Here is a 26,718-nt window from a genome sequence, read left to right as displayed (position 1 = left end):
CCGGACTGTCTCGTGGGCCACCACCACCACCGTTAGAACCGGTCCCGAATCCCCAATGTAGTATACGCGCGTGCGCTGAATAAACGCCGTTCTCAATAATTAGCGGCATCGTCTATTATTAATGCATACTATTATTACTATTATCATTGTTATAATTATTATTATTGTTAATTTAATTACAAAGTGCCGATAACGACAATATAATATATGTTCGCCGGAACTGCTGGATATTGTTCCGGAAAAACGCAAGGTCGATACGAAACGATCGCTTAACTGCAAATAAAACCCTGCTAATACAAGGTGTATATTTTGGAATATTTAAATAATTCTTCCCCGTGAAATAGATAAATCCTCCTCATATACACTATGCAAAAATATGTTTAAAATTATTTATTTACTTATTTATTTATTATGGCCTTACAGGGAAACTATGAAATTTGGTTGTTGTGTTCATTTTTGGTGGAGTATTGCGAAGTATTAATTGAAACTTAACAATACTTCATTGCTTTGAAAAAAAAGTTACAAAATTCCAAATTGAGCGTTATAACTTTAGGTTTGTACAAACATGTTTGAGCGAATCGTAATAACAACATAATATCTGTAATTCTGTCGTAATAAATATTGTTATCGGAATCTAAGAAATAATGGTGACGGTGCGACAATCGTTTACTTATCTAGTTATCTATAATATCGGATTTGTCCAACCAACCTAACCTATATAATATATATTATTAAGTTTATAGCGGAAGCGGAGTTCGTGTACCTATACTTAACGTAGATAAATATTATAAACAACTGGTTATACCATTTTATTGAATATTTCAGTAACATTTTTTTTCGTTTAATTACATCGCAGTTTCCAACGAACAATTTACCTACTTGTATTAATATTTTGTATTAAATAAATATAAATCACTTAAATAATTATAATCATAGTGTAGAGCTTTAACATGTATAGTTGTAGCAATTATTCTGGATAACTTAATGATTGTCGAAATATAACATACAACAGTTATATATTATGTAAAATAAAGGATTTATGATATTATACAGCTTCACTAAAAAAAGCTATTAAAAATTACCTAACTTTTACATTCTCATTGTTTCGATTTTTTTCCATTAAAATAATCTTTCTAGATGAGTAGTAAAACAAATGTCCATATTGAATTCCAATATTCGATATTTTTTGGTTTTTATGATCATCGTATCCGTGCAGACAATCAGTCACACCCATTATAAGACTGTAGACTGTAGTTTACATTGTAGACTGTCATTAACAACGATTGAACGATATAATACTTATTAGTTATTACAAATTATAATCATAAAATAATGTACATAAGCAACGACTGAAAAAAATGTCAAAATAAACAATTCAACTTTTTTCTCTTATCAATAACATAGCAATTATTTTAGTAAATATTATACTTTGTGTAGTATTTATTGTATTCATATAATGTTTTAAAATTGTTCCGTCACGATTTTTTTTAGTTCGTACTATTATTACTTTCATAAGGAAAATCTATAAAATAACCATTCTTCTGACGTTTAAAACTCAAACAAGATTGAAGAAGTCGGCAAAACACAATTCTGTGGTCTAATTTAAGCACTAGATTTGGATAAGGAAAAATCTAAAACGTATATCACCATATCGGACACTTATAATGATGATTGAAACAATCTCGTATTTGTTCAGACTCAAAAAACATATATGTATACATATATATAATAGTTTAGTGATCGTGGTTTAGATTGATGGAAATCGACATTCCAATATAAGTAATTATCGTTATAAATACAACTAATATAGGTATTATTCCTATATAGATGATAATATATTTATTATACCTTTATACAGGATATACAATACTTTGATTGTCCAATATAGCTTGTAATAGCATAATTAAAATGCTTAATTTACAAATGGTTCGAAAAAATGGAAGATTATATTATTTTGTTAAGAAAAATGTTAAAAATGTTAGCGATTCATTTTTATATGTTGTTATTTGATTAGGTATTTTGTCTAATAATATATATATATATATTTTAAACGTAAAAAATTATGGCGTTACGACATTTTCAATTTGAGTAAAGTAATTAGTTAAGTATCAAAATCTAATCTTTGTTGACAACAAAGAATTTCACTTTCTAACAATAATTTTCTAATGTAATTATAATATAGAAAAAATAAAAGTAGAGGTTAATTGGACGTAAAAAAGCCGGTTTTTAAGCTAGGTTACTGTTATTTCACGCAACAATACTAAACATAATATTAGGTATATGGTATATTTTAAAAATTAAAACGACTCCTACTGATATATTGTTGTGCCCTTTTGATTTTAAAACAAAATGTCAATAGTCAATATATTAATATTTGCTAATCAAATAATTGTTCTTACTGGTTATCACTATGATGCTATCTATAAATGTGTTTTGATACGAGTTTATATCTATTGTATACAAAAACTGTGAAAAAAAGATATACGCACAACATATTATTTACAGGATATCGATATGTCTATTGTCTATAATATGTGTATTTACCGATAATAAATGTGCGGTGACTCGGTGTGTGTACCAATATTATTCAAGCATGGTTTTTAGATGATGATGTTTAGGATGTTTTCGACTTTTCGTATAGATTTCAATCTTGTTCAATCTGAAAAACGAAATAACAAAAAGTGATATTTCATTTAAATTGTCGAACACAGATAAATGTCTGAAATACATTGTTGTAGAAAACCAATACATGTACAATCTAAAAACTAACATAAATTCTTTAATAACAAAAAAGATACATAATACAACATATGATACGCATATTGAGTTATAGATACACGGTTCATACATTGTACACAATTTATAAGAGATACTGAAACAACCATTTTGTAATAATTCTCATTTAAATAAGAAAAAAAAGAATTACGTAAATAAATGTGTTGTGTGTTATAGAAGAGTCCTCAAACAACAGCCAGAATGTATTAAAACCTACTGGTAAATAGCTGTTAGGTATTTTAACGATTAAATGGTTTCATTTTGTATACTGCAGTTGAGACAAAATTGATATTGACTGTTATATATTACCTATACACCTAATAATTAATATATTATATATACAACATTATAAATATCATAAAACCATTATCATTGTAATAATTCTATATTACCAATCAATTCAATCGTCGACTACTTCTATAATAAACTCCTACAATCTCACCGTTCAAATAAATAATAATCGTATTAAAACTATCATTACTCGTATGTGTATGTGTGTTTGTGTGTGTGTGTGTGTGTGTGTGTGTGTGTGTCTATAAGACGTCTTATGATGACAAAAAACCAATTTCAAGTTATTCTAAATGTTAATTTTTATAAGTACAACTGAAAGTATTTTGTCCGTAAACAGAAAAAAGAAAGTGCTACATCCAAAATGAATAATTGCTTGTGTATGGACCACAATTTTAAATGTATTGTGTATACAGATTGCAGATGTATTTGGTAAGTTATATTATTTATTATTTAATATAATATATTTATTATTAAACATTTTGTAGACAATATTATTTTGATGGAAAATTCAATACAAAACATTTGTTTAACCCATTATAACAAAAACTGCGAAATGAAACAATTATTTCAAAGTGATGTTGTTATCTAAGAAACAAGCAGTACCTGGCGGAACAAGTTACTGTACCTATTATTTATAACATAATGGCATAAAATAATCATTTAAAAAAAAAATAAACAATCCTTCAAAAAGTATAAATGCCTAGGCGCCGCCATCTAAAATATCATCAAAAAGTAAGTAAAAATATAAATTGAAATCACGCAACATAAATTAAAATTAAAATCAAATAAACTGCGATATCATAATAAAAATAAATAAAAATAAGTGAGTCTAAATATCTAGAAGAATTGTGTTCAATTCTTTGCAAAATTCAAATATTTTAAATGAATAACAATAAATAAAAATCTAACAAGGTATATCTCTGACCACCTATATAATATACAATATTGTTATATATTATACAACAATGTGTGCGTTTCGAAAATCTATATTATGAACTGTAATATAATAATAACTACTTGTCGTCAAACGCTTTATTATTATTATTATTATTATTATATTAATAAAATAAGAATAATATAATCATCATATAGCTCGGTGAAAGTGGTATTATGGTCGCCTATAATATGTATGTAGTTTATTTGTGTGTGAGTTGCAGGCAATGGCGCTCATCAAACGCACAAAATATTAAATTATTTTATTACCTATTAAATTCAGTAATAGTATATTATATATATATATATATATATATATATAGTGACAATATATTTACCGTACACAAAGGATGGCCAAACTATTAATTTTGATTCAAATTTGAAATATTTAACGATAATATATTGTTCCTTAAGAGATAGACTTATATGCTCACATGTCAGTCAGAATATTGCAATTAGTACCTACATTAATATTAAAAATACTGATTTATATAGTTATAATACATTTCAAACGTATAATTAACTAAGAATAAGTAATTAAACATTTAGTAACAACTAGAATATCTAATATATCAAATCATCATCGGTACGTCATGTTTTCATCATTTTAAAATAATATAACACGATGATGTTAAATTGATGTTTAACACTGCATTATATTAGCATTGGTGCATGTATAACAGATTTATGTAACTTATAAGTGCGTTTATTTCTCGATGTTTATATATTTTAAAAATTGTATGGTTGTATAAAAAAAATCGTACACATATTATAAGAAATTACAGGAGATCGACTTTGAAATCATTAAGGATCGGACGTTTGTCCACCCCCGCCGAAGACTTTTGTAAGATGAGCTTAATGATAATGTAATTACCCTTTTGTGACGATTGATTAAAAGGATATTAGTTGGTAATGTAACATTCAATATAATATGTATAGTAAAATGTGCACGCGTAAACATCATACAAACTCCAGGACCACATTTCCTCGTTTGTGTAAACTATATTTTGTATTCACTTTCGCTTGTTGGCCTTCGTCAGAATATTTATAATAATAATAATAATAATAGAATTCGAAGGGAATAATAATAATAATAATAGTGTCAACTTGACGATCAATCACGCGACCAGCCGGGTACGAAGCTAGCCAATGACTATCGGAGATTGACAAAAATATAAGCTTGCCTCTGCAGAGTTATAAGTTACAGATTGCCGTCCTTTCGCAGTAAAAATGATAATATATTAACGTCACCAAAAAAGTTTTTATTTGCATATATATATAGACATATATAAATACCAAATCACTATGTATTTTATTATACAATTAAAGAAAAGAAAAATTGAGTTTTTTCACACTCGCTGTACAATTGTATAATATATGTGTTCGTCTTAAATGTGTATTTAAATTCTATGTACAGTGTACCAACATGCAAAGTGCATTATGGATAGCTATTAACAAATTGTTCTTGATGTGTTGTACAGAACAACATAATTATTTATTTCAATAGTTTTAGTATTATTAAATCATTAATTAATATTCTACTCGTTATTGTTGTATAGGTATAATTAAATAATTTATTATTTTTATTATTCATATAGTTACAGGTTTTTACTCGTTCTCCTCGATAAGCTGACAAAATTAAAATAAAATAATTTTTTTTTTTAAATAACTCAAGGGGATGTTAGCACACTATTTGTTTTCTTTCTGTACCAACGCGCAATTATATTTTCATTTTTTTTTCTTGAGTAACCTAAGATTAAAATTACCCTTTACAAAAACGATATAGAATAATATTTTTTAGAGAATCACGAATCGATTTGTCTAAATATTGTCTAAAAACGATTTAAACATGATTTAAATTTAAAATTTAAAATTTCATTTTGAAAGAATATAGGTTACTCCTATATTCAGTTTAATAATTATTAAATTGTTTAATTAATATTTATAATTGGTAATTTATTTTTCAATTAAAATATTTTATTATCATGTATTGCATTAATGGCCTAGATTCTCTTGTTTTTATGTTTTATAAATATAAGGATTAAACTGCTACATTTTTTATATTAATAAAAATAAAAACTGTACCACAAAATATTAGACTAAATGAAGAAAAAAATGACAATTATGAAACTTGGGGAAGTTCTTCGTAATAAATTATTAATATCGTTTTTTGATGTTTTTTTTTTTTTTTTGTAGAAATTAAGTTTTTTTTTTAATTATAAAATACGATCTATACACTTTTTCACAATAAGAATAATTGTTTTGTTGTTGTTAATTTTTACATGCTACCTTGAGAAAAGAATCACTCTATTACACACTTTCATCTGTAAAATTTAAATAATTAGGTTATGCGATATTATTTTTGATACCTACTTGTTAATATTTTATACATTTTTTAAACATAATGAAAAAAAATCTAAAAAAAGTTTTTAATTCATATTATATAGCATATCATAAAAATAAAATAAATAAAATATTTTCTTCATATTATTATTCAATTCCCCGAGTACTATTAATATAATATAGTAGTTGTAAAAAAAGCTTTCTTTCAAAATGTAATATCCCTACAGGCCATAGCCGTGGTTATACTTGAAATATTTAATAAAAGTAACGAATATAATAAACACGTAGAATATTGTAATAAATGTAGCATTTTACGCATCTCTTGACTCGCTTTTATACGAAATATAATAATGAGAAACTTCAAATGATTTCGCGCGTAAGATGTACTCTAAATGTTCGATCTTATCTTCACGTTCGCAGGGACAAGCAATAATTTGAGTACATTATAATATAATATGCATAGTAGTATAGGTAGTTTAAAAGTGTGCAGTTGTTTGAGATTAATAAGAGAATGATACCGCACGTAATATATTGAATTATACATCGTTTAATTAGTATAAATAATTATTAACTATTGTTATTAATATTACTTATCAAACGGTTTTCGCATTTTATGGACATAAAGTGAATTTTAATATCCTTTATAGTCACATAGAAACCAGGACTATATTAAACATTGAATATTTTAAACTGTGGATCTTTATAACATAATATTAGAATCATGCTGTAAACCTGTAAAAACTAGTATAATAAAATTTCTCTAAAATTAATAGAAGGTGGATTATAGAATAATATATTATTTAAAACGCTAGCAGCCAACATTATGTGATGATAATTGTATTATTCATTATTATACTTGATTTAGTGGTCTGCAAATATAAAAAAACCCGTCGGAGACCATACATGATTATTCTCGCATACTTTTCAAAAACAATCAACAATATGTACAAGTGGTAAATGGTTATCATACCTATATTGTATGAGTTTTGTCCACGTTTGATGGGTACCGCATGTATTATGTTTATCAGATCTTGGACGAAAAATCGAGATTTTCAATATTTTCACATTTATATTAGGTATATATATTTAGAGTATATTATGATTGTAACCTGTTCATAACAAGCATAATAATAGATACCTGTTACGTAACGATAAAAAAAGTTTTAAAATTCACAACAATTTTCGGACGCAATATATTTTATAGAATTCTCTGTATATTTATAAATAATATTTATATAAGTTTATGTCTATTTTTAAATCGCTTCTTAGATTGTTATAAATATGTGATACATAATTTTTGATTATAAAATAAACACAAGTCATATTTTCAAATATATTTTGCAAATTCAATATTTTTTTTATAGGATACTTTTTTATTTGCTATTTTTTTTTTAATGCCTTGTTCATTTTACTAGAATCAAGAAGAAACAATTATTTATTTATCCTTATTATTCTATAATATGATCGTTTGTACAATATGACGTATAATATACATTATATTATATGCACGCGTGACGAAGGTATGCATCATGGTAATAAATTGGTCATAATTATAGGCAACCATATTAAAATTAATAATTATACGTCATGTTTACTTTATAAATATCTGCAACTTTAGTAAATTACAATATCTTATATATCTTTTGAATGTATGAAAAATTAGAAAAATACAAAATATGTACAACCAAAAATAAAAATTGTTTATGATTGACGATAGTAGTTTATTATAAATGATTTGTCGGTTAAAATCCATATCATTTGAAAAATTCTAAAACCGTAAGATACATTTGAAATCTGCGTTGTAAATTAACTTAGATTTAAAACAGCTGAATTGAATACATTTTGAATGTAACTTCCGGTGATTTATTGCATATTATGGATATATTTTTTTATGCATTATGTCTGAGGTCTGAGCCTGGATTAATAATATATAGGTATTGCATGTGCGATTTCATACCCATTCCGGAGAATGATGTATATTATGCTACAAACGTGTAGACACCGTTTCATTGATGATAAAAAATAATAAAATAATAAAATAGAAATGTATTTTATAGTTTTCTGACCGGAGAAATGCAGAAACTACGTTCATCGTCGTCGTTATTACATAGCTGCATTGGTTGTTAAATATTGTTGGATTATATAAATTATTATTAGGTACATAGTTTATCGTGTACCTAGCACTATACCACGATAGGCCAATCGTGAAGATTTGGTCATAACTCGTAGACTAAAATACCTATTCACCGCGAGGTTGTGTTTAATAATGTAATTTATAAATATCATATACTAAAGAGTTTTGAAACGTACAATATGGGAGAGATACGACTTATAAGACACTTACCCAATTCCACGTAAAATTTCAATTTCTGAATTTAAAATAATAGTCAATAATATTGTGTATCTGATTTTGATACTAGAATTTGCCAAATTCAATTTTGTATATTGTAATATTACAATCGATATCAATTTTAGAAATATATTAACCTCAGTCCACGATACCGCAATGTATGAATTATGTTCGATAAAGTTGCTTTATAATCTAATTGTGGAGTGACGTGAACGAAATTGTGTGTACAGAAATAGGTTTAAAGGTATTGGGGGGGAGGGTAGGAGCGAATCATTCTGTTAGGTTAGGTTTAATATATTATATTTTTTTGATCCTAATACGTCTTTTTTAATCTTAAACACTAAATTGTTGTGCTTAATATTTACGTCTATGAATTGATATGTATAACATAGTTTTATGGTGAAAATGTATTAACTATAACTATTTAACTATGTATATGATGCCAATGAAAATAAAATAAAATTTCCATCATAACGCCTACTGCCTATGCATTATAGAATTCCGTTCACAACGCCATTGCCCATTACGTACCTACCTCTTTCAACCTAATTCGATAGGTATTGATAACTCGTAACTGTCATGTTATAATAATATTATTATACACCTACGCGTTACCAGTAACAACTAGTGGCAACATTTGTACACTATATCGCATTTATTTAATACGAACCATCGATGATTGACTAAATCATATCAACTATAAATATAAGTACCGAATTCGATATTTATAAGGTTTTTTCCACCACGACGATGGCGGTCAAATCGGCTCACGGTGGCAGCGCGTGTATCTTACGGTGTTACTATCGTTCTATTTTGCACTCGATGACAGACATGATTTAATGATATACTATTATTATTGTTATTGTTGTTGTTGTTGTTGTTATTATATATCGTAATGCATTGTATAATTATACTTATAATATAGTAACATACACTATTGTATTTAACGTACCTCCAGTGGCGTGGCCTAGTCAATGGTCTAGTAAATAATAATATAATACCTAACTAATAGGAGTTATGGGTGCTATATCTCCCACCATTCATTGCATCATAACCGCCCTCAAAGATATTAAATGCCCCCTCAAATAAATGTGATTAAAAAATATTCAACTTCTAAGTTCTAACCGTACAGTTAATTTTAAATTTTAATTGATTTTCCATCATATGAACCAATTAAACTATAAAGTATTGCCTATTTTAGTCTCGTGCACTATTGACAATTGGCGAAATTTGGTTTGGCTTACAGTTTATTCTTTCGCAACAAAATATTTCAGTATGGAAGTTATCGAATAAATTTGGGACCAACGAAATGACATTGTGTACAAATAATAGTTATATTTAATGTGTGTGTATACATATATATATTATAGATAGTCTCAACATCTGAGCTATTAACAAACAATAATTATTTACATTTAACGTGTTTTGATTTATATTATAATAATGATAGTAATATTTATTTTAAATATAAATCGTGCATAGTATTACAGTAAATTATCATATTGTACATATTATATTATTATATTTTATGAATTTTTGTATCGCAAATACTTATTGTGTATTGTATTAGTCACGAGCACTTTTGAGTTTTGTGGCTTTTTTTCATATACACATAAGCGATAAATAAATCTTGTAATACCAAATCGATTTATTGTAATAATTTACTAATTATTACTCATATAATCGTATCTTATATTATTAGTAATAATAAATTCCACTAGTATGCAATCGTTGAGTTGAAGATCATTTAAAATGATAATCTCAAAACCTATTTCAGTGATTGAAAAATCGTCATAAGTTTTGATGGGGAAAAATAACAGACATGATGCTTGTGAATTTAAAATAGAATAATGTAAGCGGATGATATACTGCAATGGTTATTTAAGTACATTTTAGATGATCCGATATCGAAACGTGCTCTGATTTCAGATAAACAGTTTAATGTTATCGATGTCGATTTGACCGCAGAATAATATAATCTGTGATTTATAAAAAAAAGGATCGGAATACAATACTAAAAGTAAATTTTGGTTATTATATTTTTACCAAGCTCAGTATAGATAAATGTCTGCAACGAGAAAAGAAACGATATACTCTGATCTCAATCGAAAGCAAGCGAACAGAATAAAATAATATTTTACGTTAGTTCCTCAATTGAAAACACTATAATATATAAAATCGTACTATTTTTGTTTTACTTATGTCCATAATAATATGCGTTGTATTTTGCCTTCACAAAATATAAAACTACAGTAATTATTTGTATATTATATACATATATATAGTGATCGCGGTGAAGTACAAGTAATATTATGAACTGAATCGTTTTAACGAATGATTTGGGGCTATAAAGCCGCTGCAGTAAGTACTTCTACCCGAAGAAGTACCTATACACCCATGTCTAATATTATATACATTTTCCACCCCAATCCGTATAGTTCGTTCCCTTTCTGTTTCTCTAAACAATTTACTAATCCTGTTTGAGATGGGTTTGTGAATAGTGATTAGTCGAATACTCCAACATTGATCGAACTATACAGAATTATAGAGAGTATAGTGCATAATACCTATATAGATCGGTGTTTTAATACATTTATAATAGGTGCAGCTTGTACATTCCCAACAACTGCGGTGGATAAAATCTCCAACGTTTTCAACGGTTATACACATCGAGGTCGCACTACCGATATATTATTATGGCTATGCATACCGAGTGAAATGAAGAAACATCCGTTTGAACTTGATAGTTAGATAAACTATTTGATTAAGTAAAATAGTTTGAGCAAAGTCCAATAAATTTCCTCTATAACGGAGATGGTTAAACACATAATACAGAAAATACTTTTATACACGTATACACAATACACTACAACGTTAGCTAGTATAACTGCAGTTAACACGCTAACGAAATTTCACAATACCTAATTAATACAATATAGTACAATAATGCACGTGTGCATTATATATATGTATTATATGATTTTATATTATATATTTTATCGAAGTAAATAATTATATTATATTTTATTAAACTTTGTTTGTTTTATTAACATTTTTAATTATATTGAGAAAATGATGTTTTGAACGACGCATAGATATAATCATAGTATTTTAATATTGAATTACAAATAACTAAAAATGTACCTAAATGTTAGTTTGTTTGCACATACCATTATACCAAGTTTCTGAAAACTAAAACTAACTATTTGATAAATACGCCGCAGAGTATAATTAAACATTTATAATAACTAATGATAAATTATAATAACTATAATGGATTGGCTCATTTCATACATAAAAAAAAAATTCTCTTCATATTATACTTGAAAAACTGAAAAGTAGGAAAGAGCTTGAACTTGAGGTTGATATTTTAATATTCATAAAATCTCGTAGGGTGACAATAAATATCAGGATTATAATAATTATTATATTATAATACAATTTATCTATAAATATAAAATGAATAGTTCATAATTAAGTATAATATGTGTATACCTATAGGTAAAATAGTGAAATGCAATTTATTAAAGAAAAAGATAACGTAACAAGAATTAATATTTATAATTATCATTCAATTATTAAATAGTGAACTCTTAAAGGAAGTGTTTTTATTCATGTCTCAAAGAAATGTTATATGATATAATAGTATTAATTTATTCTGTGTCAAAGCAGTAAGCAATAACTATAATACTTAGTGAAACTGCCATATTACATTCTGCAGTAGAAAATTATATTAAAAACAATAAAATGAATATATACAGTTATTGTTATTAAATTAAGATTTTCCATTAAACGAATTCTAAGAACAGCAATGATATTAATAAATTAAATAAGGATTTTCATAAGGAAACAAATCAACGTTTTTAATGTTATTACTTATTTCCCTCACAAAAATACAGCTGCTGATATCGTAAAAAAGTTTCCCTGGGGTATAGTTGCAACATTATTTTTATTCTTCAATCTTTGATTTTCGTATTTCGTGATGTTTATAAATATTATTTTCTCACGTACGATGTACCTATAAATTAATGAACTTGAATGAAAAAATGAATACCTATAAGCCATTTTACATGCCTTTTGTTAAACTAAATACTATCGTAAATACATTACCTATCATAGTATCATACTTATAAAACATCAAATGATTTTATTTTATATACTTTGAGTTTTTAATATACGAATTGTGAAAATGACAAAAGATTTATTTAAAATGATTGTTTATAATTTATAATTTAAAATTCAGCAAACATTAATAGTTAAATTAATATTTTATATAAAGTTACTTATTTACAAATTGTTAATAAAATAAAATGAAAATAATTTTTTTACTCACATAAAAATTGAATAATATATTTATTGGTTTCAAAATAAAAACTAATTGCAACTGTTGTTATTCCAGACAGGAATATTAATTATAATCTACATAAAATATAAAAAAAAGCTTACTTAATTGATATATTGATATGTTTGTTTAAACTTTTTCCAATACGCGATTGTTAAAAATGTTTTTTATATTCAATATTTTATTTGAAAAGTTCTATGATGGTAAATTGACAAAGCTTCGTTTTATTTTATCGAATAATTAAATTTCATAAACTTAAGTTTTTTTCACTCGCCTACCTACATTGCATCCATACAATTCATCGATGTAAGCGCAAAGTTTTTTTACTGAAAAAATTATTTTAAAAATGCAAACCATATAAAAATACACCGTTAAACCGTATATTATTATTTATTATTATGTTTTTCGTATAGTTGACTGTGTGAATATATAACGCATTTTATATGCATCTATAGATAACCATTTTTTTGTTTTTCTGTCATTTTGTAAAAGCTTTAATTTTCATAAAAATGTAAACAATTTTATTATTATTACGTAGAGAATTTATCTTTTTACGAATTTTTTGTGTTAGTTAAATTATTACACATTATTTTGCCTATAACTTATTATTGATTGTTTTTTTGACAATTTGAAAATTGGATAAGTATCCCATTTTTTTTTTATAATTCAATTTTAATATTTAGACTGCCAATGGTAGGTATTTGGTGATTGATGAAAATTGTATGTGATAATATTGATGTATTCTATTAACACATTTGACATTACACTTTAAATAATAAATCTGTACATAATACAACTATATTTATACAATAGATATAATTTTATCACGTGAGTATTATCCGAAATGCAAATAGGAAATAACAAATAAATATTTATTTAAATACTTAATTAATTTTGAATATTTCAAATTCTGATTGGAACGACAAATTCAATGATTTTACGATGATAAATGACAAAAAAAAAAATAATGTATTTTAAGTGTTTATTGCCACCTTTTGAGATCAGTAAAAATGCTTAAATTTTCAACTTACAATTTCTTTTCCCAGAAAAGTTTTCTGGTAGAAAAGTGGACCTTATTAGGAGTTAGAAGGTAAAAAGCAAAAACACTTCAGTACTTTTCACTTATCATTATTTATATTTAAAAAAGCGGGTAAGTGGGTACCACTCTGCTGTACATTAAGGGGTGGGGTGGACCTCTGACTAGGGTAGATTAAATTTGAATGCAATGATAGTTATCATTGTATACGAAAAACGATTCTAAACGGAGATGATTTGTCAGTCTAGAATTTATTATATTTAAATATTGTCATATATTCTATTTTGAAAAAAATATCTTATTTTTCAATTAGGACAAATTTTGCATAAGGCATTTTAATCAATTTTTCCAAAAACATTGCATGTAGTTATCATAATTCATAATACCTTATATTATCATAGATATGCATATACCTGGTTTGAGGATAAATCGTTATTGTTACGCGATTTCATAAAAATTTAAAACTCAAACACTCAAAACATTTCGGGGGGAAACCACCCCCAAAGTTTGAAATTGAAGCATTTTTTCGACTAGTTATGTTGTACACAGACACAAAAACAAAAAAACACACACATTATTGTAAAATCAATATATTCATCACTCCGTTCAGAATCTAAAAATATTGGGGAAAAGCAGAAATTTTAACGCAAAATTCAAAGGACCGCGTGACTGACTACGACGAAATGTTCATAGTTAATAACATATTAAATTACCATGCATAAACTATAAAGTAGCATTTTTAAAATCATATTATTAAAATTTTAACATAAGTATACAGCTCGTAGAAAATAAATAATTATGTACTCACGCATTTTACGCTTATTTGCACGTTTCGGGGTTATACCGTTTTGGTCGTCGTATAGTCAACGTAAAAAAATGATCATGAAAAAACCTCGTCATTAAAATACAGTACTACGGTTGTCGTGGAACCCAAAACTTCGAAAAAAAACTACACAATACTTCAGTCAAGCAGGTACCTGCTATATTATCCATATTATAATAGTATATTATTATGTCATATTTGTGTAGGTGAAAAAATTGGATATAAAATCTTTTTTTTTTAAGCAGCGCATCGCGGTCGGAACGTTGTTACGTTATATAATAATATATAAGTATTATATTTATTGTAGATGGGTTCGTAAATTTGACATAATAATACAATTATAATTGAGACGTGGGCGGATTTGCGGTGATCTGTGATGGCCTTGCCCTTGGCGACCTGCTCGCTGGTCTATAACAGGCAATAATAATATCAGTGATATTAATGCAATAATATTGTAATTCGACCACGTGATTTTAAATTATGACTTACAAATTACGAGATGATTAAAATAAAACAATATTTATAATGACACGCGTCGTCGGCAAGCGGTCACGACCAATAATAGCTACGATGACGATCGGTAAATTAGACTCGACGAAGACGAGCAAATGCATAGAATCGCACCGTCGTCGTTAACCTGTAGTGTAATACGTTATGGGTACCATACTGTCATTACGAACAACGTGTTATATTATATTGTATCTGACTATAACTGCAGCAACAAAAATATAATATCACAGTAATAAAATATTGAAATGTGCACATATAATCGTTTTAAAACGCCACGTCATTCATCCCGCATAACGGCCGCGCGCTGATATTATTATGATACAATCTCATCATACGCGCACCGCGATGACATATTCGTCCCGGATGTATATAGGTATATTTTATTATTATAATATTATAACAAGTCGTTTAGAGGTCATAGCGACGCAATTAAACACCGTTTTATGACCGATTAGACCAAAAATAAAATAAAAAATTGTTTTCTAATATATTAGAATATATTATCCTATAGGAAACGCGTAAAGGTGTAATTATTTAATTCTGTATAATTGTTAAAGGTACATGTTAAAATGTACAGCAATACAGAAATACCGTATTTATATAATGTTATGGTGTTTAATAGATCCCTTAATTATCTTAAAAAATTAAAAAGCCATCAATATACTATCAATCTCAATTCTTTTTTAATTAACAGGGTAAAAATTAATACAAAAACTAAGGGAAAACAGAATAACAATTTAAATTCCTTGTAAAAATAAATCACTATTTTTATTTAAAAACTTTTAAATATATCGTATGTTGTAACTGTGTAAGGACGCTATATGTTTAAACTTAATTATTTATAAAAATGTATGTAAATTAATATGTGGCTATATAATGGCCTGGTTTTTGAAGCCGAAACTTTAGTTTTAAGAATTAAGAGCAATAAATAAAAAATATTGAACCAGTTTTTGATAAAATTGATTTTTTTTTCAAACTCGGAAAAGAATAATCGTAGATAAATTCAATTTGGATCAAACAAAAAAAAATGAAAACATTTAATTTTTAAATTTATATTTGTGAATAGCTTTTACAGAAATGTAGAGACTGACGTAGTAGATAATTTTAATCCAAATTATTTATTCTACTTCAAACGCAAAAATGTAAATGATAAACTTTGTTATCTGCAGTAGACAAATTCAATTTTTGACGTGAATGTATACCGCAGTCCACGGCGTAAACGAATTCTCTATACTACGTATTAACGCGAGTTACTCAGTTACCACGATAGGTTTTTAAGAATGATATTATATATTTCATTGATATTCCTCATTGAAGTGTATAAATGTAAAATAAATTTCCCATCGAAAGACCAAGTCTAAACGGTCACTTATAGTGTGCAAATCATAATTTATTATGTATTAAAATACACGGGGTGTAATAGAAAACCTGTCAAGGATCTATCAACTAACTATCTTTTTACAATTTTTGATTGAAAAAAAATTAAGTATAAAATAATAAATTAATTTATATTTAGTAGTTATATTATTATATTACACCTTGATCACCTAGAATTACAATAAATTATTAGAATTTTATCGATTTTAGAATATATTATTAAATTGTATGTAATTTTTTTTTCAAATCTTGAAGATTTATCTAACGATAGAGTCTTGTTCTCTTATCGTATTAAGAAAATGTTGAAAATGTTAACTCCATATTATACGTACGATTTGCAATGCTGCGTATTATCTGTATTATATGCGCGCTCAAAGTGCCAGCAAGGGCGTACGTTTAATTAAGTATGTTACTAGAGTATATATGTACTGATACAGGTAAACGTATAAATGTAAAATATATATGTCGGCAGAAAACATAGCAGAATAATTCGAGGTAGAATTAATTCAACCGAAAACCTCCGTGTGTAGAGTACGAAAATTACACACGACAAATTGCACGACAGTTTATTTTTATATAAAGCGTAAATATTTTTTTTTTCCAACGACGGCAATAACATGCCAAGTTACTGTGACAATTATAAACGAACCTCTTCCGAATAATAAACATTGTTATTTTCTCGCGTGAAAGCATTCAATATAATATCCGTTCTTGTATAGCTAGTGTTGTATATACATTATAATAATGATTTGACCCTGCTCGACTATACGACGTGTTATCTAGCTGGGCTTTATGAGTTATTTTTTGAAGTTAACGAGCTTAAGTTGTAATAATTTTTATGAAGAATTATCTTTCCGAAGTTTATAGTTGCGTATTGATGTGTTGATACCGCAGAGAGAGCAGTTTTATAAAGTTAAGAGATTTTGAAGAAAAAGTTACAATGGTTAGTATTTTTTTCGCACCATAACTGCAATTTTCTTAAAATCCATTCAAACAAAAATTAATAAAATTAAAAACATTTTCGTATAATATTAAGTAAAAACTAACTTTTGAACATATTTCTTATCACGATTAAAAAAAAAAAATAAAACGAACAGTTAATAAATATTTTGTTTGTAACTCCTACAAAATAACTCGTTATAATAGCTTGAATTACATGATATTGTACTCGTATTAAAAGTAACTCTTTGAAATAGATAATAATAATAATATGTTTAGTGAATATTAAATATAACCATGCACAGGTACTATAACTAATGAAGTTAAAAGTTGTTGAAAAAATCTCTTTACAAAACTTTTGAACTCGTAAATAATTACTGAACGAACCTATATATTATGTAAACGAACCAAACCAGCTGTTAGGTACATATACCAGCTGTTAAATTCAATAAGAACAAATTGAACTAAAAATAATTAAAAGAAGCACAATTGTTAGCAAGGAATAAATAAACACAGTGGCGTACGCAGGATTTTTCAATGGGAGGAGGGGGGCTTGAAAAAAAATAATTACACAGTTGTCACAGGTTTAGGGCTAGTTGTGTCGTCTCTGATTAAAGTTAACCGGAGTTTAATCGGCCGAATTTGCACGGTTAAAAATAGTATCTTTAATCGTGACTACTGACTATGGAATGTATAAAAATATTATCTATAAACCTTAGGAGTTTAGCTAGTTTAGGACAATATGGTTTGCATTGTTTGCACTTTGCAATAAATAGGTAAACACACGATTTAAGAAACTAAATTAAATCGAGGTAAATATAAAAACAAAATACAATAATTCAAGAAATGGGGGGGGGCTTCAGTCTGTTAGCCCCCCCCCCACCACCCTGTGGACGCCACTGAATAAACACTACAGAATGAGAAAACATAACATGTATATACTTTTTACGTTATAATAACATTAATTTTTTATATTATTATATTATTTTAACAATATAATAGACATTAGACATAGTATGAATGTATAATTGCAGTATTATTGGGGCCAATAACAAATCTCTCCAAATATCATACACAAGTTCAATAATTATGGTAAATGTAAATATAATACTATGCGCTTATATATATCTGCTTCTGTGGTTTGTGGTATTTACTCATCGGAACATCTGGATGGAGATTGGATACTAGGGGACACGGCCCGGTTATACACATTATTATCATTATCATTATTAATGTTGCGCAGAGATTTTTCGATTAATAATTATGTACAAATATATAATAATATTTTATTATACTAAATACTTGTGTGTAAAAAAACATGTTAAAAAAACTTTAATAATACAATTTAGGTAGGTACCTACATATTTATTTTAAATGTTTTGAAAAAAATATATATACATCTATACCATCTGTTGTACTATGTTTATGTAATAACAATACGAGATTTCATTGACGTTGGGATTAATAATTATACCATGGATGTATAATAATTGGTAATTATTATTATTATTACATAGTATACGTTTCCACTGTGTAAAGCTATTATCGGTAATATACATTACGAATCGTATAATATATAAAACGGCAGATGAATAGACATCGCTTTCGCTTTAACTGGTTTTGTCGTAATTGAAATTGTTACTATATGTAGGTACTTTGCCTACCACAAACACATCTAAAATCACCTTTCTACTCGTGTAGTCGTGTAAAAATCGAATTGTGACTACATTCGATATACGAATTTGTTTTCGAATTACTTCATTATTACTACGTCGCATAATGCATATCAGAATTTAATGTTATAATAATTTTCTCATAATACAATCATGGAAAATGGAAAGAAATTAAAAATACGTCTTAATAAATTCCAAAAATCTTAAATGCTTGTCAATTTTTTTTACACCTTCTTTGAAATGACTTTAGTTTTAACTTTTTAAAACCAAATTGGAAAGCCTACTTTAATAGAATACCATTTTGTGATTAATGTAATATTTACATCTTAATGTATGCCACATATGGTTTTTTTTTTTTTTTTTAATCAATTTTAGTGGTTAAAACCCATATTACAATGCAAACCTCTCTGCCTAAAAATTACATTAATCCCATTTTCTTTTTTCAATTAAAAAATTCTTAGGTGAAATTCTGATCACATTATTCCGAAAGTGATTGGAAATAAATATTTTTGAACAATGATTTTTAATTTTTAAGCGTAGAAATTCCGCAACATTATAATAATTTGTATAAACTATCCATGTTTATTATAAATCGAGTGAAAAAAGTTATTGATTTATAACATAATGAATTTATAATATGGACAGATTTTTTAAATTATTCAGATCTCACGAGACATAAAATACATTGATTTTTTATATTTGATATATTTGTTGTTTATAAATTACTCCATCGCTTATATTATATTATAAATCAATAATCATGTAAAGTTCAAATTCTCACCATCAAATAAAAATTTTGATTGAGATTTTAATCAAACATTATAATTTCTCGATAATTAATAAGAACATACATAAATAACTATTAGAAAGAATTATTATATTTAATGTCTTATTTAAGTACCTATTTAGGGTTTTCATAATATAATGACTGAATTAATAAAAAAGATCAGACATTCTTTGCACGTCTGTGACCATTGTTTTTAATGGTCCATGGATTCGGGTATAATAATACTGTTTTACATTTTTAAACAGATCGTAATCGTATTTGAATTAAAATTCTGATCAAAACTTAGCTTATTATAGGTATGTAAATCTAAGATTAAATAATATTTACGCGATCAGTCTATGTATAGGGGTTCAAAAAGGGGAATAAATATATTAGGTATGTAAGGCTATAGTATTGAAGTTATATCGTATATAAAGAGATTTTAGTAGATAATGGGCAATAGCATAATATTGTGAGTGGTTAAATATACATTATAATTATTATTACAATAGTCAAAACATGATTTTAGTATCCTATTATGATTAAAATGTTATCAATAAATAAATTAGTGCTAAGAAAAAGTTTTATTTACATAAAATTAGATTTAGATTCGAATAATTGATATAAGACTTAAAATAAAATATACAGTGGGAAGTCAATCGTAATCTATGACAATGAATAATTGCACCGTCTTTTAAATGGGATAAGATGGAGTTGTTTTTAAATCTAATGACTATTTTATGTTAACACACTTATTGTGAGATTACAGTGTAACACTAACACATATGCAATTGTAAGTAACACTAACACAGTAGTCCATTCACCAGTGTGCAGTGGAACTCCGTTTTTGTGTAAACAATGATAAACAAAATATCAAAGTACAAAATTTCACGTACGTATATTGCGTTTAGCTTAAGGTTAACAATAATAATAATCATGATAATAAAAATAATAATTACTCTGTTAAAAACGTTGCTGGCCATTTTTCAAAATCAAATTTAATCATTTATATCCTTAAGACATCACGTTTTCTTTTTCGCACATTAAATTGGTAGGTAGAAAAAAAATGTATTTTACCATAAGCGTATTCCGGGTGATTGGTAAATTCGTTTTACCTTACATAATATATTATAAATTATAATTAATATTAATAATACTACGCTAGATGTACGCACACGTGCCATTTTAATTCACTAAACTATAAATTTAACTATACGATGACAATATTGTTATTGTACATTTGTACCTAGTAGATGTAGATTTCAGAAGTAACATGGGCTAGTTCTGTGCTTTATAGGTTATAGTTATAAGTATTAAAAATATTATTGAGTATTGTATTTTGTAAGTATTGAAAATTGAAAGTACCTAATATATAAGCATTATTAACATGCAAACTATTTAATTAAAAAACACAAACTACGCCCTTCTTAAAAATATTTTACCATTATTATACCATTGTTTTACCTTGTAAGTAAATTATATCAAAATAGTATGGTATTTTGTTTTTTTTTAATGCATGATACAAGTTTTATTATTATATGAGAAGCTTACGCTTACATAAACTATAAAATATATCCACCATATATTTATCATTTATGTCAATTTTAGAGGAGGACTAGATGTATTTTAACTATAATTAAGAAACTATAAGAAGTGCAATTATTGTTAAGGAGGATTAATCTTAACCTAAATAAAAAGTATATCAACTTAATAAATAAATATATGTTGTATTATAGTTTGTGTTACGAAAATGTATTTACTGTTAAGAATTAATTATTATTTATAAGTTACATTGTATTCATTTAATTATTTATAAATAAGGTTCTTGCCTATAGGGAACGCCATTGTATTTTAAATTCTAAGAGGAGGAATGGATTTATAGATTTTACTATGATGGGTATTACTTTTGTTCTATCAGCTGTCATCACCTTTTGGGATAATAAAATTGTTTCGATTTTCTATATATGGTAGGTACTTCAGCATATTTGGTAGGTAGGAAAATGAATGAAGTTGGTACTTTAGGGGGTTAAAACTTTAAAGTAAAAAGTTTTTCGTTACAATGCCATATATCATTGAATTCAAATTTAACACATTTATTTTAAATGAATAATTCAATACCTATAGTTATACTAGCAAATTATAATACAGCAGAGTGGTACCTATACTAGTGCAATTTTTTAAAAATTTTTTAATTAATCATAAATTTAAATCAATGATAAATTAGAAGTTTCTTTTTTTATGGATATATGTTCTATAAGTACTCCTTCTAATGCACATCTCACCAGCACCATCCAAGTATCTAACATGCGAAATGTATAATTATAAAAATTATTTATGACAAAATATTTAGCATGCAATTAGCATGACTTTGCACGACAGATTTCGAAATTCGCACATTTCTTATTCACATATAGAATTATAGAAATAGGCAAGACTATTAGATACTTGGAAGAACCGATGCTTCGATTTTCTCAGTAATTTCCCAAAGTGTTTTAATGAATTTAAACAATTATATATAGATCCAATTTATTATAGAAAATTTGTAAAAAAAGTTATGAAATCTAAACAATTATGATAGTTAGGTTTTAATTGGTATAGATACTTTAACCATTTGCATGCAGAGTGATGCAGAGTGAAGCGAAACTAGTGTCTAACAACCAGCAAACAACGGTCTGATCCTGTTTTGGATTTTTAGTTTCAAATTACTATATTATCTAAACTAGATCTATATTTGTGTGAAAATTGTAGCTATTACGTTACGGAAATAATATGCACGCTGATAATAATTGTATAATTAATTTAATTATGTAACATACGTTTTATTATATTTACTATACTATAATATTACCATGAGTTATAAAACTCCACAGATTAATTTATTAAATATATCTCATAAGAGTCAATTTTAAATCATTGTTAAGATAGAATATTGCGAAAAATGACCTAATTAATTAAGTTTAACATACCTGTGAGTTACAGCTATAATATTAGGTAAAACAATCGTAATATAATATGCAATATACAATTTTCATATATTTATTTATTAATAATTTAATGTTTAATTTTTTTTTTTTTTATCATTAACGAAAGACGGAAGTCTAACGCATAATAAATGAATAGAAATAAATTGCATAATGTATAACATGGTTTACAAGTGAAAAATAAAAATAATTATAATACATAAGTATTTACTTCTGTCCACTGTACTTAATATAATAATTAATATTACATATATTAGGTACTTACATGTATAACTACGTAAATACGATGAGATGAGTACAGTAAAAATCCCAGAACATTTATGTCGTCTTAATTAGCGAAAAAAATGTTTAAATTTGAATTTTCCGAAAATAGTTGTGGTTATATTAATATTTTGAGTTGCTTAACTTAATGTCATGGTATTTAAAAATAATACGGTATAGTAAAGAATTATTTCTCTTATCTCTTTTCTCTCTCTTTCCCAAAAATTAATAAATTTGATATTCTTTGGTTGATATGATTTAAAGTTAGAGATATGATTTTTTATAAAAATATTTACCCACTAAATTATAACACATTATGAATTAGGGCGAAATGTCTTTCAACTAAACGCTTTCTATATTAAATATATGCATTTACTTATTAGTTATTTATATATTTTAGTTTATTACTGGGTTGTTGAGCTAATTAATACATTTCCACGGCCCAAGCCAGCTATGTAAAACATTTTGTGTTTAGAGCACTGTTCAGCTCGGTGGCTTGACTGACTTGGACTATCTATTCCCTGCATTTCACAGTTTTGAGTCTCAGTCTGACTCGGCGGTACAAACACAATTATGTATGACCACCTTTAAACACAAGTATAGCGAAAGTTGCTTAACTTTATTATCATCTACTATCTAATGTCTATATTATAATGTACTTGATATAATAATACTATAATATGTGAATATAGTTTATTTATAAAAATAAATGTTATAACAGTTATAGATTATATATTGATTTTATCGGGACAAATCTCTTCAACTGTCTTAAAAATGCATTCCTTTACAATTTGGCCATCAGTAAAAGGTTTTCCGGCTATCGCCAGAGTACGAGACACTTGTAAACTTGCTTTTACGAGAGATTCATTTTGACATGACCGTTTTGTAAAAATTGACTGTTGAGCTAGTAAATTCTGTTTTAATATTTCAAACTTGTCTGGTCGTAGTTTACCAGATAGCTCGTTATATGTAGATGCGTGCTTACTTTTATAATGTCTACCAATATTGTATTCTTTCATAACAGCAACCTTTTCCTTGCTAATAACGCATAAAGCAACATTGTTTTGTTCAATGATGAAATAGTCATTATTCCACTTTTTGTTAAAAACACGGCACTCTGTATCGACTTTCCGTTTTTTACTTAAGCTCATATTTATTTTAATACAGCACAGAGCACTACACTCGATAAGAAACAACACTAAACTGTAATAATTATAAAAACTGATTCTATATTATATACTCGATACATTACAGTAAACTCGCGCAGTTAGAAAACCCCGTCGATTACACATTCGATAGCGTTATTATTACAACAGAAAAAGTTGATCGTATCTTATCTGACCATCATCGCGTAAGTTTCGAGTACAATATAAGTCAGATAAGTGTGATTGACGAGTTTATCTATTATTAGTTAGTATTAGTTTATATGTATAACTATTATAAGTTATTATGAATAATTCCTACCAAAAGAAAATATTATAAATTCATTTTATTTTATTAATCAATTCAATAAAAAATAAATTAAAAACAATAAAAAATAATATATTATTTTCAAAACATTAATTAGCTTGGCGGGCCGGTGCAAAAAGCTTGGCGGGCCGTAGGTTGGAGACCCCTGCTATAACTCATACGTGTTAATACCTTATTGATAAAATCTCTGACTTTTCTTTAGTATTATACAATTTTATCATTTGCAACTACAAAATTGAAAACAGTGTGAAAATATTCAATACCAACCTAATACGACTTTTGCTTCTTAATTTCAAATTTTGATCTCCTACCAGGCTCGTAGCTAGAAATTTTTAAGGGGGGGGGGGTGTTATTCAAAATTAATAGAAAAAATTATAAACACAAAATTGATAACTTTACGTAGGTATACGATAGTTCATCACGATAATCAAATAATCAATAATTAAGAAGTTGTAAACGTTTTCTTACACGCTGCATAAAAAGATACTTATATTAAATCGTGCATGAAACGAGTAATCGATAAAACGTCACAGAACGGTCTATAATAGTAATTAATGCTGGATCCCGGCTTTAGTGCTTTACATTATTGTTATCGTAATATAAACTAATATACTTCATTTTGATAAATAAGTGCAAATCACGATTTAAGATAATTCGTGCTTATGGTGCATCTTTATCTTGATAAAAAAAATATTTAGTATACCACGGCTGGGGGGGGGGGTGTTATTACACCTGTAACGGCCCCCCTGGTTACGCGCCTGTCTCCTACATCCTACGTGTAAAGTGCGGATATGTATTCTCCTTTCTTTTTATTTTCAAAATTTAATCGAATATGGACGGTAGCATAAAGCAAAAACCAAAATTATATTAAATTCTGACATTCAAAAAACAAAATTATGATAATAACATCGATTACTACAAGATTAATACGATTAATATCATTTCTATTGACTATTTATTTTGTTCACGAAATATTTTAGTTACGTAAGTACACAGTGACAATATAATAGGGACGAAAAGATGGATAATCGGTTGGTATGGTATACGATGAATGATGATAAATATTAATTTTAAAACCTATATTCGCAACTAAGCTACTGTAACATAAACGCACCAAATTATTCTAAAAATATAAAATAAATTATATATTTTAAACTATTTCATATAAATTATTGAACAGTTTTTGATAATAAATTATAATTCGCATAAAAATTCGTCCATTTCCCTCGGGGACGTGAATAGTATATATTTGTATTTGCAATTAAATATTATTATAGCTAGTATAAATATCATAAACAATACGTATATCGTAGCTGTCTCACGTTGATTTAAATTTAATTTTTTAAAAACCGTCATATAGTGAACTCGACGCAATAATAATATTTTATAATTATGCATTATTCAGTAGTTTTGAGTTGAAAAACATAACTAAACAAATATCAGACCGATCAGGTCTGCAGACGTATAATTATATAACAATATAAGCTTTTATTTTCGGACCCAATTAAAAGTAACTGACCCAAAAAACGATAATTTTCATTACACGTTTGAACAATAGTCGCGCGCACGAGCTCGTCCGATGTCGCGGTGTATACCTCCATTTACCAGGCGGTATACAACAACTATACGTGATTCAAACAAACAGTGCGTACCGTCGTAATTATAATAATTGTTGTGCAACAAAGTCCGTTTCCTGGGCAAAAAAAAAAAAAAAACAAATAAAAATCAGCGTTCGTTCACGTATCGTATATATATACGAGCGGTGTGTAAATAGGTATATGCACGGGTAATAGTAGAAATGCATAAATCTAGTCATTAAATATTATGCTCGCGCGTCCGTTATGTTAG

At 26.7% G+C, this 26,718-nt stretch overlaps 1 protein-coding gene across 1 annotated transcript; it reads right to left on the bottom strand.

Annotated features, from left to right (window-relative positions):
* Window positions 1-21: 21 nt before the first annotated feature.
* LOC107164700 (general transcription factor II-I repeat domain-containing protein 2-like) lies at window positions 22-24,637 on the bottom strand. Its single transcript, XM_089219556.1, has 4 exons — window positions 24,386-24,637; window positions 2,545-2,659; window positions 2,400-2,466; window positions 22-112 (listed from the first exon to the last, which is right to left on the bottom strand). Exons 1-2 carry the CDS (start codon window positions 24,549-24,551, stop codon window positions 2,655-2,657), a joined length of 171 nt encoding a protein of 56 aa, XP_089075682.1. The 5' UTR covers window positions 24,552-24,637; the 3' UTR covers window positions 22-112; window positions 2,400-2,466; window positions 2,545-2,654.
* Window positions 24,638-26,718: the final 2,081 nt, after the last annotated feature.

Source organism: Diuraphis noxia, unplaced genomic scaffold, assembly GCF_037042655.1.
Source record: "Diuraphis noxia isolate RWA-SAM2 unplaced genomic scaffold, SU_Dnox_SAM2 contig0002, whole genome shotgun sequence".
Taxonomy (NCBI): domain Eukaryota; kingdom Metazoa; phylum Arthropoda; class Insecta; order Hemiptera; family Aphididae; genus Diuraphis; species Diuraphis noxia.
This window is presented reverse-complemented; position numbering and strand designations above follow the sequence as displayed.